Raw genomic sequence first — 15,408 nt, 5'->3', positions numbered from 1 at the left:
TACGTCTAATAATACATTACCACTATCATCCACTAACGTATTCCGGTTTGTCCTTTTCCGCAATCCAGCCTGTTTGGCGTTGAGCTCTTCCAACCTAACACATTTGTCCTCATAAAATTTTGACCTAGCTGCTCGAATTTTCCTCCTGATTAACTTATTTAGGGCATTGTATGCGTGTGGATCGAATTGTTTAATCAGTCGTCTTTCTTCCATGAGGTCTAAGATTTCATCTTCCATCCACTGTTGTCTTTTGTTATATTGCGTCTGACCCAAAATAGTTTCATTAATATCGGCAATGGTTCTAACTAGAGCATGATTCACTTCTTCTACATATGCAGTTGTATTAAAATTTTCTTCAGCCCAGCAGTTTATAGCCTTGGAGACTTTTACTCTTTTTTCCGGATGTTTGATACTGCGTATATCCGGACGACAGATGATTTTAGTCTTTTTTAGTTTTTTCAAAATTATTTATGAGGATGATAAAACTGCGTCGAATGCCGCCAACCGCGTGAAAATTGCTTGATCCATTCAAAAGTTATTGCGGTTTGAAAATTCCAAAAATAGTGTTCTATGAAACTTCTATCAGACTTTCGAGCTGGGAGAGCTCAAATGCATAGAAATGTTATTTCTTTGAACTCAGCGAGCTCAAAATATCAATTTTAAGCGCCCAGGAATGGAATTCGCGGGAAGTTGCAGGGATGGCCCTTTAGGTGAACCGTTTTTCTATTTTTTTTTTTGGCAGATCAGGCGAATCCCTCTAGATAATCGTCAGATTATGAGACAGTACGTTTAGAACATAAAGATGAACCACATATATCTTAATCTGACGCGCTTGAGTATTTCAAAATTGCGATTTTTTTTGCAAATTAAGAAAATGGCTGTGGGTTTGCGTCCCATCGAAATCGTCAGATTAGTGAATGAGAGCTTTTTTTTGGTGCACTTAACACTCCCTTAGAAAATCTGACGCGCTCGATAAATTTTTTTTTTTTTAATTTTCAACCCTTAAATACAACCACCCGCATCATGCAAACGATCAGATTAACATACGTACATTATTAAAAATACGTAGGGCATAGATGCTATCAATATCTGACGCGCTCGAGGATGTCCATGCAACAGTTTTTTTTTACATATTTAACTATCTATAGCCGCTTCCCCCACCGATGAAAAGGAATTTATCATATAACATTTTTTTCTTCTTTTTATCTAAGCTTTGCATCCCAATAGGTCTCTACGACGCTCGAGTAAATCCCCATTTAGCATCGTGGGCTCCCCTACCATTAAATGTATATTCTAAACATATAAGGAATTAAGCCGTAAGTGTAAGTCGGTGAACAGCGTTGTGTGCCTGAAATACGCCGCCAATGTTTTTGGGAGTAAGACATGCCGGTTTCCTCACAATGAATAAAACTTCCTTTACTAAGGTAAACGAAATGCGAACGAGCGTACATAGACAGAAAGTCCATTGGTACGCGGCTGGGGATCGACCTCGATCGAATGCGATTTGCGAGCTGAAGACTAGAGTCAACACTGCTCTATTAATAGACATAAATCTTCCTCATAGAGTTGCCATCCTTGGTACTATATTTTTTAAATAAATAAAATACAGGTACTCACATATTTTCGACATACTGTCCATCCTTCCTTCGACACTGCACTTGTCGTCTTTGTAACCCGAGACGAGGTGAATGCACCAGAGAGTCAGGTTCTACCCGGATATTGTATCTAAAATATTAAACACAGATTATAAAAATTTTATTTTACGAATTCAAGTTCTTGTTCTATCTATCTTTTGCTTCGATACAAACTAAGCATCATTTTAATTATTTATTTATTGTGGAATGGTATGTGGGATTTGAAATGGGACTTATATTAATAATCGCAAAATATGTTGTTAGGCGAAAATTTGAGTATTTTTTAAAATTTATTCTTGGAACTGAAAAATCTTTTTATGGTGAAAACAATAAGAAAAAACCCAAGTAAAAAAATCATATTAAAGCGAAACGAAATTCTCGGAAGCAGTTTGTGATATAAAACATTATTTATATTAAAAATAAGTGACTTTTCTTGTGTAAGTTTTTAGTTATATAAATAATAAATGCTAAGCAATTTAATCAGGAACTATAATACATGCTCTTTCCGCTCCAGCCGTGCCTTCCGTTTCCGGTTTTGCCATTGTAAGTAACGTCGTTATTAGATTTGATTTATTTCACTACCCACTGACTTTGACTTCATTCGTTGGAAATATATGATTGGAGTAATTTGTACAATTTAAACATTTTTTTTTTGATTGGACAATTCACACCAATTGACCTAGTCCCATGCTAAGCTGGTGAAGCTTGTGTTATGGGTACTAGGCAACGGATATACATATAAATTATATATAGATAGACGTATAAATACATATTTAAACATCCAAGACCTAAGCACAACACCAAATCCTCATCACATCGATGTTTGTCTCAGCCGGGGATCGAAGCCGGGACCCATGGATTCGCAGTCAGGCGTACTAACCACTAGACCAATGAGCCGTTAAATAGTTGGTACATGTTGGTTAAACGTATGTTTTAACAAAAAATTAATTTTAAGTTTTTTATTGCGTGTTGATAGTGTCTAAATAATGTTGCTGACTTTATTTAGACACTAACAAAAAGTGTGTCGCCAGGAGGTGGGTTATGGATGTTACAAGATGTTTAAAACTGCATTTAACTGTATATATTCACAAATAAGTGTTTTGTTCACATATATGGGTATGTATAATTTCGTTAACATTTTTATAGGCAAAACATTAAGTTCGTTTTAATATGTAATATCAAAAATAATGTGAATAATATTTGAAAGATTATCTATATGTATAAGTGCATAGTTTCTGTTATTTATCGATGAAAGATTGTGTGTAGCGTAACATAGCATATGTAACAGCAGCACAACCTTCAGTAATTAAGAAAGCAACTTAAGAAAGTGTATATATCGGATTGACCATTTTTCTTGCATGACGTAATTTATGGCACGCCCTTAAGCGTGTAGCGTCGTAGTCCGTAGCTACGCCGTAGCACCAGAACCAATGAACCGCGAATAAGCTGGGAATGTATTTCATCCGATAAAAGGGTGACTCACCTTTCAATAGTTTTTGTATTTTCCACATCGTGAACAGAGCACTCAGTCCAACGGCCTACGAAAACGGTAAATTCGTCTGGAGATTCTGAAATGAAATTGAAAGTTATGTATTGAATTATACGTATTAATCCTACTGTTATTTTTTGTTTATATAAGTTGCTAATTAGGGACTATGCCGTAATTTATTTATCTAATTTGTCTGACATCATGTTAATCGGCAAGATAGAAAAAGGGTAGCTAAATTTTTGTTTCATATATAACAAACGGGCAGGAGGCCGTTTTTTTAAGTGATATTCCATAGACACTCACATTGCCAGAGGGCTCGCAAGTGCGTTGCCGGTCTTTTAAGAATTGGTACGCTCTTTTCTTGAAGGCAGCTTAGTAAAATTTATTCGGAAATACATATATAATGTCACCTAGTAAAATAATTTTCAATATTTTACCTACCATTCAATTAGGCATGTTTATAAATATCGAAAACAATACAAAAACATCTAATGAACAAAGAACAAAAACAAATAAGAAAAACAAAAGCCAATTAGGAAGATAAGGACCCAATTAGTGATAACGAGTTTTGAATATTGTATATTGTCTCACGACACAGGCATTGTTTATATAATATATATTATATGCGGTAAAGGTATATTAGCATCGTATAGGATTCTATACAAGTTATAAACGAACGCACTCAAATTGTCACATTCATATAAACCACCAAATAAGTATCTACAGCGAGGAAATACTGGCATTAAAGGTACACTGGATCCAACTTTTTAAAATTTGTTTTTGTTTTCTATTTATCAATTTTTAATTATTGTTATTATTATGACTATGTTACGAATGTTGTAAATACTGTATATTTGTGTGTTGGAAATGAATTCAGTCTTATTTATGGATTTGAAACGGATTCGTTGTCTATGGTATTGCACATTTAAATATTCTTTAACGGTTCAAAAACGTGTTCTTACATCTAAGATTCTATACGCCATTAAAACGTTGACTGTGTAATCCCCCAAATGCGTATATTAGATACCTTGATGGAATTGTCATCAAACAGAGACTGCCACACCTAGTTGACTGATAACCATTTGATATTATGATTAACTAGAATTTAATTGAAAAGCCAATCCACAAAATTTAGGCCACGAAATGAGTATTTAAAAATATTCCATTAGATTGTTTGTGTGATTTTTACACCATTGCCTCATTTTCGCAATTTCATCCGTTAAAGAATTGTGTGAATAAATTACTTTGTGAAATTGTATTTATTCATACTAAAGATTTAAACTTTACTTGGAAGTTTTTCAATGTCTTTCATACATTATTTTTGTAATTTCCAGGTACTTAATTATCAGTGGATAGTTAACTATACTAAACGTTACTAAAAAATATTACGTCAACATTTATTAGTGTTACTCTTTTTTTTTTATAGAACGGAGGGCAAACGGGCAGGAGGCTCACCTGATGTTAAGTGATACCGCCCATGGACACTCTCAATGCCAGAGGGCTCGCGAGTGCGTTGCCGGCCTTTTAAGAATTGATACACGTACAAGATTCTTAAATACGAGTAGGTGAATCATTAAAAAAAGGAATTTATATCATCGTTTACGCAAATCTTTCATTAAGTGTTTGTGTTAGGTCCACTGCTATCTTATCTCTGCTGGCAGGTACAGTTTTGCTCCTAAATAAGTTATTTTATTCCGACCCTATTAAGTTAATCCTTAGTTACAGAATATGACTGATATATGTACGTGTTGAAGTTAAGTGAAACTAAACATAAATCACTTAATCCTGTATATAATTTAGTTATACTTATATGCATTGTAACTTAATATTTTTAAAGACATAATAATAGTAGTCTCTTAATTCAGATACTTATACATTTAAACACGTTTCTATTTCAATCTTTTTTAGGTGCGCCCTTTTTTGACAAAGGCCTTCTCCAAATCTCGCCATTCCTCTCCACCTTCTAAGTTGTCGTTGCCACTTTTCTGTTCCTCTTGCCACGTGCCCCACCCATTTCCACTTTAGATTACTATTTATTATTATTATTTTTATTGTAACATCTGTTACCTTAGTTGTTTTTCTTAAAGCTTTCTTCTTTATTTTGCCTATTCTTTTCTTCCCTATCATACATCGTTCCTTCGATCTTGGACACACCTGCGCTTTAGTTTGCGCCCAAGTTTGAGATGCATAGAGTACAGGTAGTATATCAGCATTGAAGAGCTTACTTTAACTTACCATGCTCGTTTTCTTATTTTTTATGACATATCTGCGTTTAAAATAAGTTTATCGACGGTAATAAACGCTACGCGATTTGTTAAATAAGATTTATATAAATTACAAAACTTTGGATCATCTTTAAAAAACTCTCGCTTAAAAACGAAACCAAATTAGTTTAACGTCAGCGTAATAAGTGAAAGTGTAAAAACATAATTTCCATCAAGGAAAACGACGCGAAAGCTGTTTAAAGCCGGCGAAGCACCCGCCGCGGAGGAAATTAACGACTCTGTTCAGTTTTCTTTAGTATTTCATTTAATTACAGATGCCGACGATAACTCGATTAGGAACAGAATTTAAGGATGTATTTTTCGATAAATGGATTATAAATGAACAATCGTGTTCGTTCGAGCTGATTAGATTACTTCGCAAAAAAGTTTATACAATATTACTCTAATAAAATCTCCTATTCTTTCTTAATGTTTACAAGAAAATTTTAACTATCATGCGACATAATTTTTACAAGTCTTCTTTTTTTGTTACTACTACAAAAATTCAATTGCCTTGATATGTTATTGATATTTTTATGATTTGAAAATTGTAAATTCTCTAAATAAAAAATGGCAACACCACGCAATACCATAGACATCTTACAGGTTATAAACTGTCAATATTAATGTGTCAATCTGTCAGTACTCAGTAGTATGTTGGATTGTTGAGTTTCAATTGCTCTATCATCGGCTTATTTTAAATCAACATAACATATCTATAGCAATCTCTTCGAATCTACGATATATATGTATCACAAAATTATATGAACAGAGAAATTTACATTAACAGCTAAGAATGGTGGGAACTGATAGCCATGCAAATGAGCGTCTGTTCCACAATCGCAAGAAATCATTCCTACACTTACAACTAACGCGATTTGCATGTCGTTAAATGTTCCTAAAGTGTTAGCCATTGTTGTGGTAAAATGTGCGATTCTCAACCATGAGGTTGTGCGATCGATTTCTAGATGTATACCAACTTTTATTTGTGAAATTAAGATTCCATTTGGTAAAAGTATTGTGAAAGGGCAGTTATTTCTTAGGCTTATCAACAACGTTTTTTATATGACTGGGGCAAATAGGCTTACCTGATGTTAAGTGATACTAAGGTCCATGGATGCTCGCCGATGCGTTGTCGGAATTTTAAGATTTGGAGCGTTTTGCGTTTCCTTACTCGAATTTTTTTACACAATGTGATCTAGGTAATCAGGGATTCATCAGATTTGAATCGGTTATTGATCATTTGTGACTTACAGACACGAAAATGAATTTACCCCAAGACCCTCGGGGGCTGTGGCACTTCTTACAATGTTTACTTAATTTAATCTTAAATACAAAGATCGCTTAAATGAAATCTCTAAATGTACATAATTTTATTTAGTAGTTTAGATGAATAAGGTTCTCTAATGTCATGAGGGTGAAGACATAATAATAACACTTTCGCAATATATGTAGCAACTTAATGAAAACTTAAATTATATGTTTTTTACTTAATCACAAAAATTCTTATTAGCATCTTTGAATGCATATTAATATAAGTAACCAAACACTGGTCCATTTTTCAGCGAGTTAACCCCAGTAACGTAATGCTGTGAGCACTTAATAAAACAAAGCTTAGATAACTCTGAAAGCGAAATTTTGGTAAAGTAGTTTTTTTCTATAGATAATAATAAATAAGTTTCATATGAGCATAGAGAAAACTACATAGTTGGACAGAAATATAATATACTATGAAGGCAACGTTAGGGACGATGGCAATCGGGTTGGATGTCTTTGGTCCGTTATGCTTTTGTATGGGACGGTACATGTTAGATCCATTATGAGATATCTCCAGACGAGTAAAAAAGCTGGTTTATTCGCAAAGTATGATGTAAGATAGTCTTTTAACTTTTGGTTCCATTTGGGCCGAGTAGTAATTCCAGCAGGCGCCTTTTTTGCATGTCGTATAAGCAATACGAAAATATTCAATAGGATGCTTAAATTAAAGCAATTGTAATGTTTTCCTAGTTTGGTTTCAATACATAACGAGCTGCCCCCGCGAACTTCGTTTCACCTTAATATGTTTTTTTAAATAGTATACCTTTTTAGTAGCTCCATACCAACATATGGAAGATTTTACTATGCTTCTCCATAGAGGTTGTTCGCTTTGCCGGAATTAAAAGCCGTAAATACATTTCTCAATTTTTAAAAAATATTTAACAAATTTTTCTCTTCATAAAAACTTTACCCAGAGTTCAAGGAAGAACTAATAAACAACTCGATGACCAGCCGTCTTTGAGTTTACCGCTTGGCTACATATTTATTGTCTAGAATATAGTAATGAAATTTGGATATTACACTGTCCTTAAACCCTCGTGTCAAATCGGGTCAAGGGTGAGTGAGATGAGCTGGTTTTGTCTGTAAGGTCGAGTGGTTGAAACTAGACCACAGCCCTGGAGTACTCTGAACATTTACAAGGTATTATATTTGCTACGAATTGAGGTTTGCGGAAACCACTCAAAGAGAATTTTCGAAATGTTTCCATTTTTGTCAAGGTTCCGCTTTTTCGTGTGAATTTCTTGATTTAATATATTTAAAAATTACTATATAAATAACTCACTAATCTACTGAAGTGAAAACGTAATTTGCTATCAGGCAAACAAATTTCTTTTATAAAACGTCTTTGTTATACGAGATACGTTAATATTATTTTTCTAATGATCATTCTGTTCCTACTAATTATAAGGAATTATTGTTTCCCTTAAAATTCAACAGGATTTCTTATTTATACGCCACGTACGTTACTATGTGAAGTGTGAAGATATTACGCTTTTATTTCTATTTGTGTAATATTTAGCAAAAACTTAGGTAAATCTTCAGAAACAATTTTCAGACTCGATTTGTATGCAACATGCGTTAACGCCCGATGTTTTATGTTCAAAATCAAAATAGATTATACTACAATGAAATATTATATGTTTATAGAAAAATCTATGACCCGTAGCAGACTCATGGAATATATAGGCGTGGGATGGCGGTAGCGTACACCTATCAGTCAACCCTCTTCTACTTTTTTAATCAACAATTAATAACAAAAAAAAAACATCGGCGTTTATAGGTCTGGTTTCTCTATCTGTTTCGTGATCATTTGTGTTTAGTAATAGACAAGTTGGCTAGAAGCATTCGGTGCCCAACACAGGTCGTCGACTTTTTTGGTTCTTTAGACCTGAATGCCGGTTTCCTCAGGATCTTCTCCTACACAGTACGAGCTAGTGTGAAATGCGCACGTACACAGAAAGTACATGCGTTTGGAAACTACGACTTCGAGGAGGAGAGTCGCACGCTAAAGCCACTATACCAACACAGCTCATTATTATACTCGTGTAGGAGTGGTAGAATCATTATATCTCACAACGATATAATAAGCAAGACAAAGAGAGTAAAATTTATATCATAACATTTATACATTCACTAATTAAGTAGTATACTGCGTAGGAAGAGATTCGCAATATATTCACATCTAATCGATTCCTATCGGCAAGGCAACTGGATTCCAATCTTGGAGGGTTTATGATACCCAATATATATTGAGGAAGCCAATCAAGTGCCATCGTCGCTGTTAATAACATCGAGTTTGAAGAACGTTTCACTTATTCCTTTATATAGAATTTCCAATTATTTTGTATGTCTTCCGCTCGTATTTTTATGTATTAAATATGAATAAAGACGGTGATTTGTTTTGTTGCAACTTGAAAGGAAAGTACTGTAAATAATGAAAATGACAAATTTAACCGAAATGTAACTTATTTATTCTCCTCGACTCATTTAGAACAGAAAATTTACTTGTTTTTATACTTAATTTAAATACCTATGTTTCGACGTTTTTTAATCGGTGTTGGCCCAGTGGCTTGAGCGTTCAACTCTCATCCCTGAGGTTCGTAGGTTCGATCCCCAGCTGTGCACCAATCGACTTTTTTTCTATGTACGCATTTAACATTCGCTCGGACAGTGAAGGAAAACATGAAACCGGCTTGCCTTAGACCCAAAAAGTCGACGGTGTGCGCCAGGCACAGAAAGCTGATCACCTACTTGCCTATTAGATTAACGAATGATCATGAAACAGATACAGAAATCTGAGGCCCAGACCTAAAAAGTTTGTAAGCGCTACCGATTTATTTTTATTTATGTTTGGACTTCATTGGATTTAATTTACTATGTTGATTATAGATATATCATATTTATTGTTAATTTTTTTTTTCGAATTTAACTGGTACGATTCCCAGCTGTGGCGAGAATATTTTTTATGCAGTTTCTTAAAATTAGCATCAATGAAGCTCTCAGGCGGCTTGACTTTTTCCAATACTTCCAACAATTATTCTTATATTCAACCTATTTCTGTCATGAATAAAGTTTTTATTATTATTCTTATCCCATAAAACCTTAACAAATTATATATAAACCTTCCGAATGAGTAAATATATTCATTCCGAGAGATTCAGACATTGTTTAATAAACAAAAAGGTAGTCGGGGGTGTATTGTGTGAAATTAGTCATAAAAATTCTAGAATCTTCTCGAAAATGAGCTGTTTTTTTATGAACGCCAGTTATACTTTCAAACTGAGTGCGAAGAAGTGTCTAGTTCAAAACTTTCAACAACTTGTAATGAGAACATTTAAAGCGGGGTTCGGAGATAAGTTTTAAATTTTAAGTGGTTTGTCAGTCGGACTAAAATATGGGTGTTTGGTAAGATTAATTTAATAGTGTATTAAACACTATAAAGCTTTACAGCTCTTGCAACTTTGTTACGGGGGAGTAACGTGGACTTAAAAGATAAAGGTAACTCTTGGTCTTGGCCTGAGATTTGTGTGTCTGTTCTCTATGACCAGCCTTATGTCCCTGACACACGCACTTTTAAGGCCAAAGGTGGGCCGGTTTCCTCACGACGTTATCCTTCACCGAATAAGCAAGAGGAGACCAACACTGCTTTTTTGGATACAAAATAAAGTTCCTTGTAAGTTTAGCCGTTTTGAAAACTAAGATAAATCAAACGGAAATATTTTATAATTTGTTTGTTAATTCGTTTGTTGTCGAATGTATGCCGTGCAACCAACCAGCGCGCGAGGTGCGTTCTGTTTCACAATTATACGGTTTCACTTCGATAGAATACAATCTACCGAATATTAATACGTTAAATTGTAAGCAGTACGTTGAGGTTCACAATCTCGTGAGATAGATTACAACCTAAAGGTATTTACAAGTTTACGGTGACATATAGGTCTAAATACTTTATACCCGTTAAATATGTTGTCGTTGTTAACGTAAAATTGTAAACACCGTTAGATTGTAATCTATCTCGCGAGATTATAAACTGTCGAAAGATTGTGAACCTCAGAGTACTGCTTACAATTTAACGTATTATTATTCGGTAGATTGTACTACACTGACTTAGTTATCATTCAAACTTCTTTGGTCAATTACAGATTAATTTTACTTCCCAACAATTTCATATAACTACCGAATAATAATACGTTAATTTGTAAGCAGTTCGTTGAGGTTCACAATCTTTCGACAGTTTACAATCTCGCGAGATAGATTACAATCTAACGGTTTTTACAATTTTACGGTGACATCGTCATTCTTTTATGACATCAATTGCGATTAACCAGGAATATGGAAACAAAGTTGCATTGATTTAATACAAAGTAGAAATATGAATATATTTTAAACAAAAGCTTTTTATCTATTGTTTCTAAAAGCGTAACAAAGATCGAAACATTTCAAGCCCGTATCTTTATACCAGACAATAGATGAAACCCTTCACTCAAATGCCTTCAAAAGATAAGTAATGTATGAAATATGGTTTCGCAATTCGAACTTCGTATAGAGATTATACTATTGTTGGATTCTCTTAGATATTCTTGTGAGGGCTTTGTTACGGAAATTGTATTGAGAAACTTTGGTTTGTTACATATTCACATAAGAGTTGAAATGAAATATATCGTAACGTAAATAAAATAATAAATTTAATTGAATAGCGAAATTGTACCTTAGTTTTTTTCAATTTCCAAATAATTCGTGGACAGTGAGAATATTATATTTTACGATCATTAATCATTTTGATAATAGCTGAGATCAATTATTAATTACTAGTCAAACCATACAATAGTGACATTATTTACTGTGTATATACTTTGTTTTAGCGACCTATTAAGACGGTACATAATAATTAATGTTAAAAAAACCCATCGTATAGCGATCGTCCAGTAAATTATCACGCAGCGATCTGCTGGATGTGTTATAAACGATATATTTCTTTATAAACTGCAACAATATGCTGGACTCACTGTATCTAGTTTAAATCGAGGATTTCTTTTCTAGACATTGCAGATACAGAAAGCGGATACATTTTTCATCTCCACTTAGCGCTCTCATTTGGGGTTCTACGCTCCACTTAACAGGATGGCTAGATTGTGTGGGCTGCAGGGCCTGAATAATCTTGATATTCTTTTTTTTTAATGTATTTGTTTTACAGAATAATATTAAGAATAATATTAATATGTTACATTAGAAAACCGCTGTGTTTTGTATAAATGTAACCATAGCAGTCTTTTGTTTAGGAACGCGACAAATGCATATAAAAGTAGTTTTTCAATTTACTTTTTATAGGTATTGGTTCACGTTAGGCTATCTAATAACTGACTGGGCTTGGATTTGAGTGCGACCGCCGCTGCGAAAACCGCTGTGAGAGTTCGAATAGTGAGTTACAGAATCGCAAGCAGGCAGGGAATTCTTTCAAAATTGTTTATAATTTCTTTGTCTATCTTTAGTAATATTTATTATTGTAAAGTTGTTGTAAGCATTATGTTTGCCCATGCCATCGGTACCTATTATCGAGGCTATCCATTGGTTATAAATTTTAACTTGTTTCTTTCTTTTCTTTTGTTTTTTGTGATGTGTGGCCTTGTTAGTGCGATTATAAATAAGTAAATATAAGACCAGATTCTCAGAACAGAGGTACAAATATACCTATAGATAAAATTCTTCTGTGCTTAAAGTAAAAACATAAGTTATGTTCATAAAGTTTTAACATATACCTATTTAAATTACACAATTGATGAATGCAATTAACTAATGGATATACAGTGCCTTTTATATTTTATGAGAGACCTCGTTTATTTCCATTTAAAAACATAAAATAATTGGATGTTATTAACCTAACCTAGATTTGAAATTTTATTTAAAATTCTAAAGAAATTAGAATATATCCTGCAACCTTAAATAGGTTAATTATATGAGGAAGTTATAATAACTTTATTTTAATTTAAGAATACTTTTATATGAATATCTCTTTATATATAAAATTCTCGTATCACAATGTTCGTTCCCATACTCCTACGAAACGGCTTGACTGATTCTTATGAAATTTTTTATGCATATTTAGAAAGTCTGATTATCGGCTACTATCTATCTTTCAAACCCCTAAGTGATAAGGGGTGTCCACCCCAAAAAAAATGTTTTTATTTTTTTGGACAAATTTTTTTGTTTTTATTTTTTTATGATACATTATACAAAAATACATGCAACCCTTAATTTTCACCCCTCTACGATCAACCCCTATTTTTTATTATTTTATAATAGTTATTTTTATTGAACTAAAAAACTGCTTCCTAGAAATAATATACATGGCAATACAAACGTTTACCGGGTCAGCTAGTTGTATTATAAATATACCTAGCTAAACTAGCAGTGCTTTTTTTTACTTCACTTCAGCTATGGCCTAGCACGTGCGACTCTTATTTCCATGCTCGAAGGTTCGAGCTTATAAGGCACCCAAAAAAGCTGCCATCGCAGCCCATGTAAAACAGATTTTAGTAGACCGGCACCTTTAATTTAAGTTCATTACATTCGACTAACTTAAAAAAGGCTCAGTTGTGGAACGACGGACAAGGTGATATGGGTGGAATTTCGTATTCTGATTCTGTGAAGTCAAAATAATAATGAAACATATAATATCCTGGTATAATCAATATTTCTGGTTTACAGAAATGATGCACTAACAAATGTATGTAACCTAAAAAAAATGTTTACAAAAATGCCTATAAAAATTCGTCGACATTATAAAAACACAAGGAAAAATATGGAGATTGTCTTCATTTAAAATGGCGACTGAAAAGAGTAACCAAGAAATTAAATTATTCAAGCTGAGGGCAACGCCTGCAGAGTAATTAATGAAATTTTCTTAATGATTGTCCGCCGATGGTCCATTATATTTAATGAGCAATTACGCTTGCTCCCGGGATTGTTGCCATGGCAACTACACTTGATATAAATCGTTTCAAATTTGTTGCAGCATTGCAAAGATTTGGTCTTTTTATTCATTAAAAAAGGTCTGTTAACAGGCAAACAATAATAACTACAATTAATAACTCTTTAACGGCAAATATAGCTTGCAATATTGTCTTAAATATTAAGACAATGTTATAATATTAAAAATGTATCGCTCCAAACTATTTTTTTGTTGAAAATAACACATTAATCAATATAATTTAAGAGTTTATTGCCAGTTCTTCTCGTCCGTTCTACGCCCTTGATTTGAGAACTGGCAGGAAATGGACAATTAGAAGCATTTAATATGTTTGAATTTGAATTGCATTTGTAATTTTAATTTAAAATTATTATTATTAATGATATCCAATTAATTTGTTAGTGCTATGTTGGTTTTGAGTCAAGAGTCAAGACTCTTGACCATGCATAGTAGCTTTCTCGATCTATATTTTTGTTGTAAATCAAATAGACACTACTAGCACCACCTGTTTAGTTCTACTGTGTTGTCATGTTATAATTAAATGTCAGTTGCTTCTAATACTAAGCGAAGTCACGCACGTTTTTTTCATTTTATTAATATACCTAAGTTCTATCTAAGTAGGCAAAAACACAAAGCTTTTACGTTCATAAATCAGAGAGCTTTGATAAAGCCACTTTACCACAATGGAAGCCTTGAGGTACGTGTTTTGTTTAATAATCAGATTGCCTGCCTTATATGCTGTATGTACCTAATTATTATTTACTAGCCGTTTCGCGCCCGCTTTGCTGGACGAATTAAAATAAATTTTATGTTTTATTATTTTATTTTTTTTCATATTTTTATTATTCTTCTTTTTAACTTCCCGCTAAGAAAATTGAAATATTTCGAAAATCGAGTTTTTAACAGTTGACGTTTAGAGGTTCTAGGAAGCCTCCCCGAATGTTTCCGCGGTGAAGTCCGTATGGATAAATTTTCATAAAAGTAAAACAGCAATAAAAAATGAAGGAACGTTGGAATTAAAAAATTTCGCATCGAATGGTGGTAGTTTCATGTCGATACGATCAGTGGTTTAGGCGTAATTGAGCCTCAAACGAAGACCATTTTCATTATATATATATATAAAAGATTAGACCTTTACAACTTGTTTTAATTTATGTGAACACTTTAAGATATTGTGCTGATGTGGCAAATTGGGATCACATCATAAAAAATCTTAAAATTGAAAGGTCATACCAACGCTGTTAGGTTTGGGTATTTTTGAAGTTATACTTCTTTAGGCGCGTTATGAAAATTTGATGAGAGTGAAATTTTACGATGCGCGCGCACCTATGACACAAAATTCGGAGTGTGATTATAGCGTGCGCAATCTACAAAAGAAATAGTATATAAGCTAACTTCACGCATATTCTATTTCTTAGCTTAGCAGCTTAACAAGAATTTTGAATATCCATGACAATTGACATATGACATTGACATTTACCTTTTAAACAAATATAGGAGTTTGAATTATTGTTTAAAATAAAAGATTATCTATGTATCTAGTTATTTTCATTATACAAGTGCGAATTTTATATGTGCGTCTGAATTATAATCAGAAGTGATTAAATTTAATATCTAAATCAAAACTAATTAATATGATAAAATATTTGTGAAAAAACTGTGCCAACCTTCCTGAGTGCTTCAATACAATTGAGGTTAACTATCCGTAGGTATTATCGAGTATTATTGTTGATTAAA

The 15,408-nt window shown here is 33.2% G+C and overlaps 1 protein-coding gene across 1 annotated transcript in view; it reads right to left on the bottom strand.

Moving 5' to 3' along the window:
- Window positions 1-15,408, bottom strand: part of LOC125057730 (thrombospondin type-1 domain-containing protein 7A-like) — a 103,635-nt gene that overhangs the window by 25,781 nt on the left and 62,446 nt on the right. Inside the window, exons 3-4 of the mRNA XM_047661588.1 lie at window positions 3,118-3,202; window positions 1,618-1,725 (exon numbers count right to left, since the gene is read on the bottom strand). Of these exons, the coding sequence (XP_047517544.1) occupies window positions 1,618-1,725; window positions 3,118-3,202 (193 nt within the window). The remainder of the gene's footprint in view (window positions 1-1,617; window positions 1,726-3,117; window positions 3,203-15,408) is intronic.

The sequence above is a fragment of the Pieris napi genome, chromosome 17 (assembly GCF_905475465.1).
Source record: "Pieris napi chromosome 17, ilPieNapi1.2, whole genome shotgun sequence".
Taxonomy (NCBI): domain Eukaryota; kingdom Metazoa; phylum Arthropoda; class Insecta; order Lepidoptera; family Pieridae; genus Pieris; species Pieris napi.
Note: the sequence above shows the minus strand (reverse complement) of the source record. Positions and strands in the feature narration are given on the sequence as shown.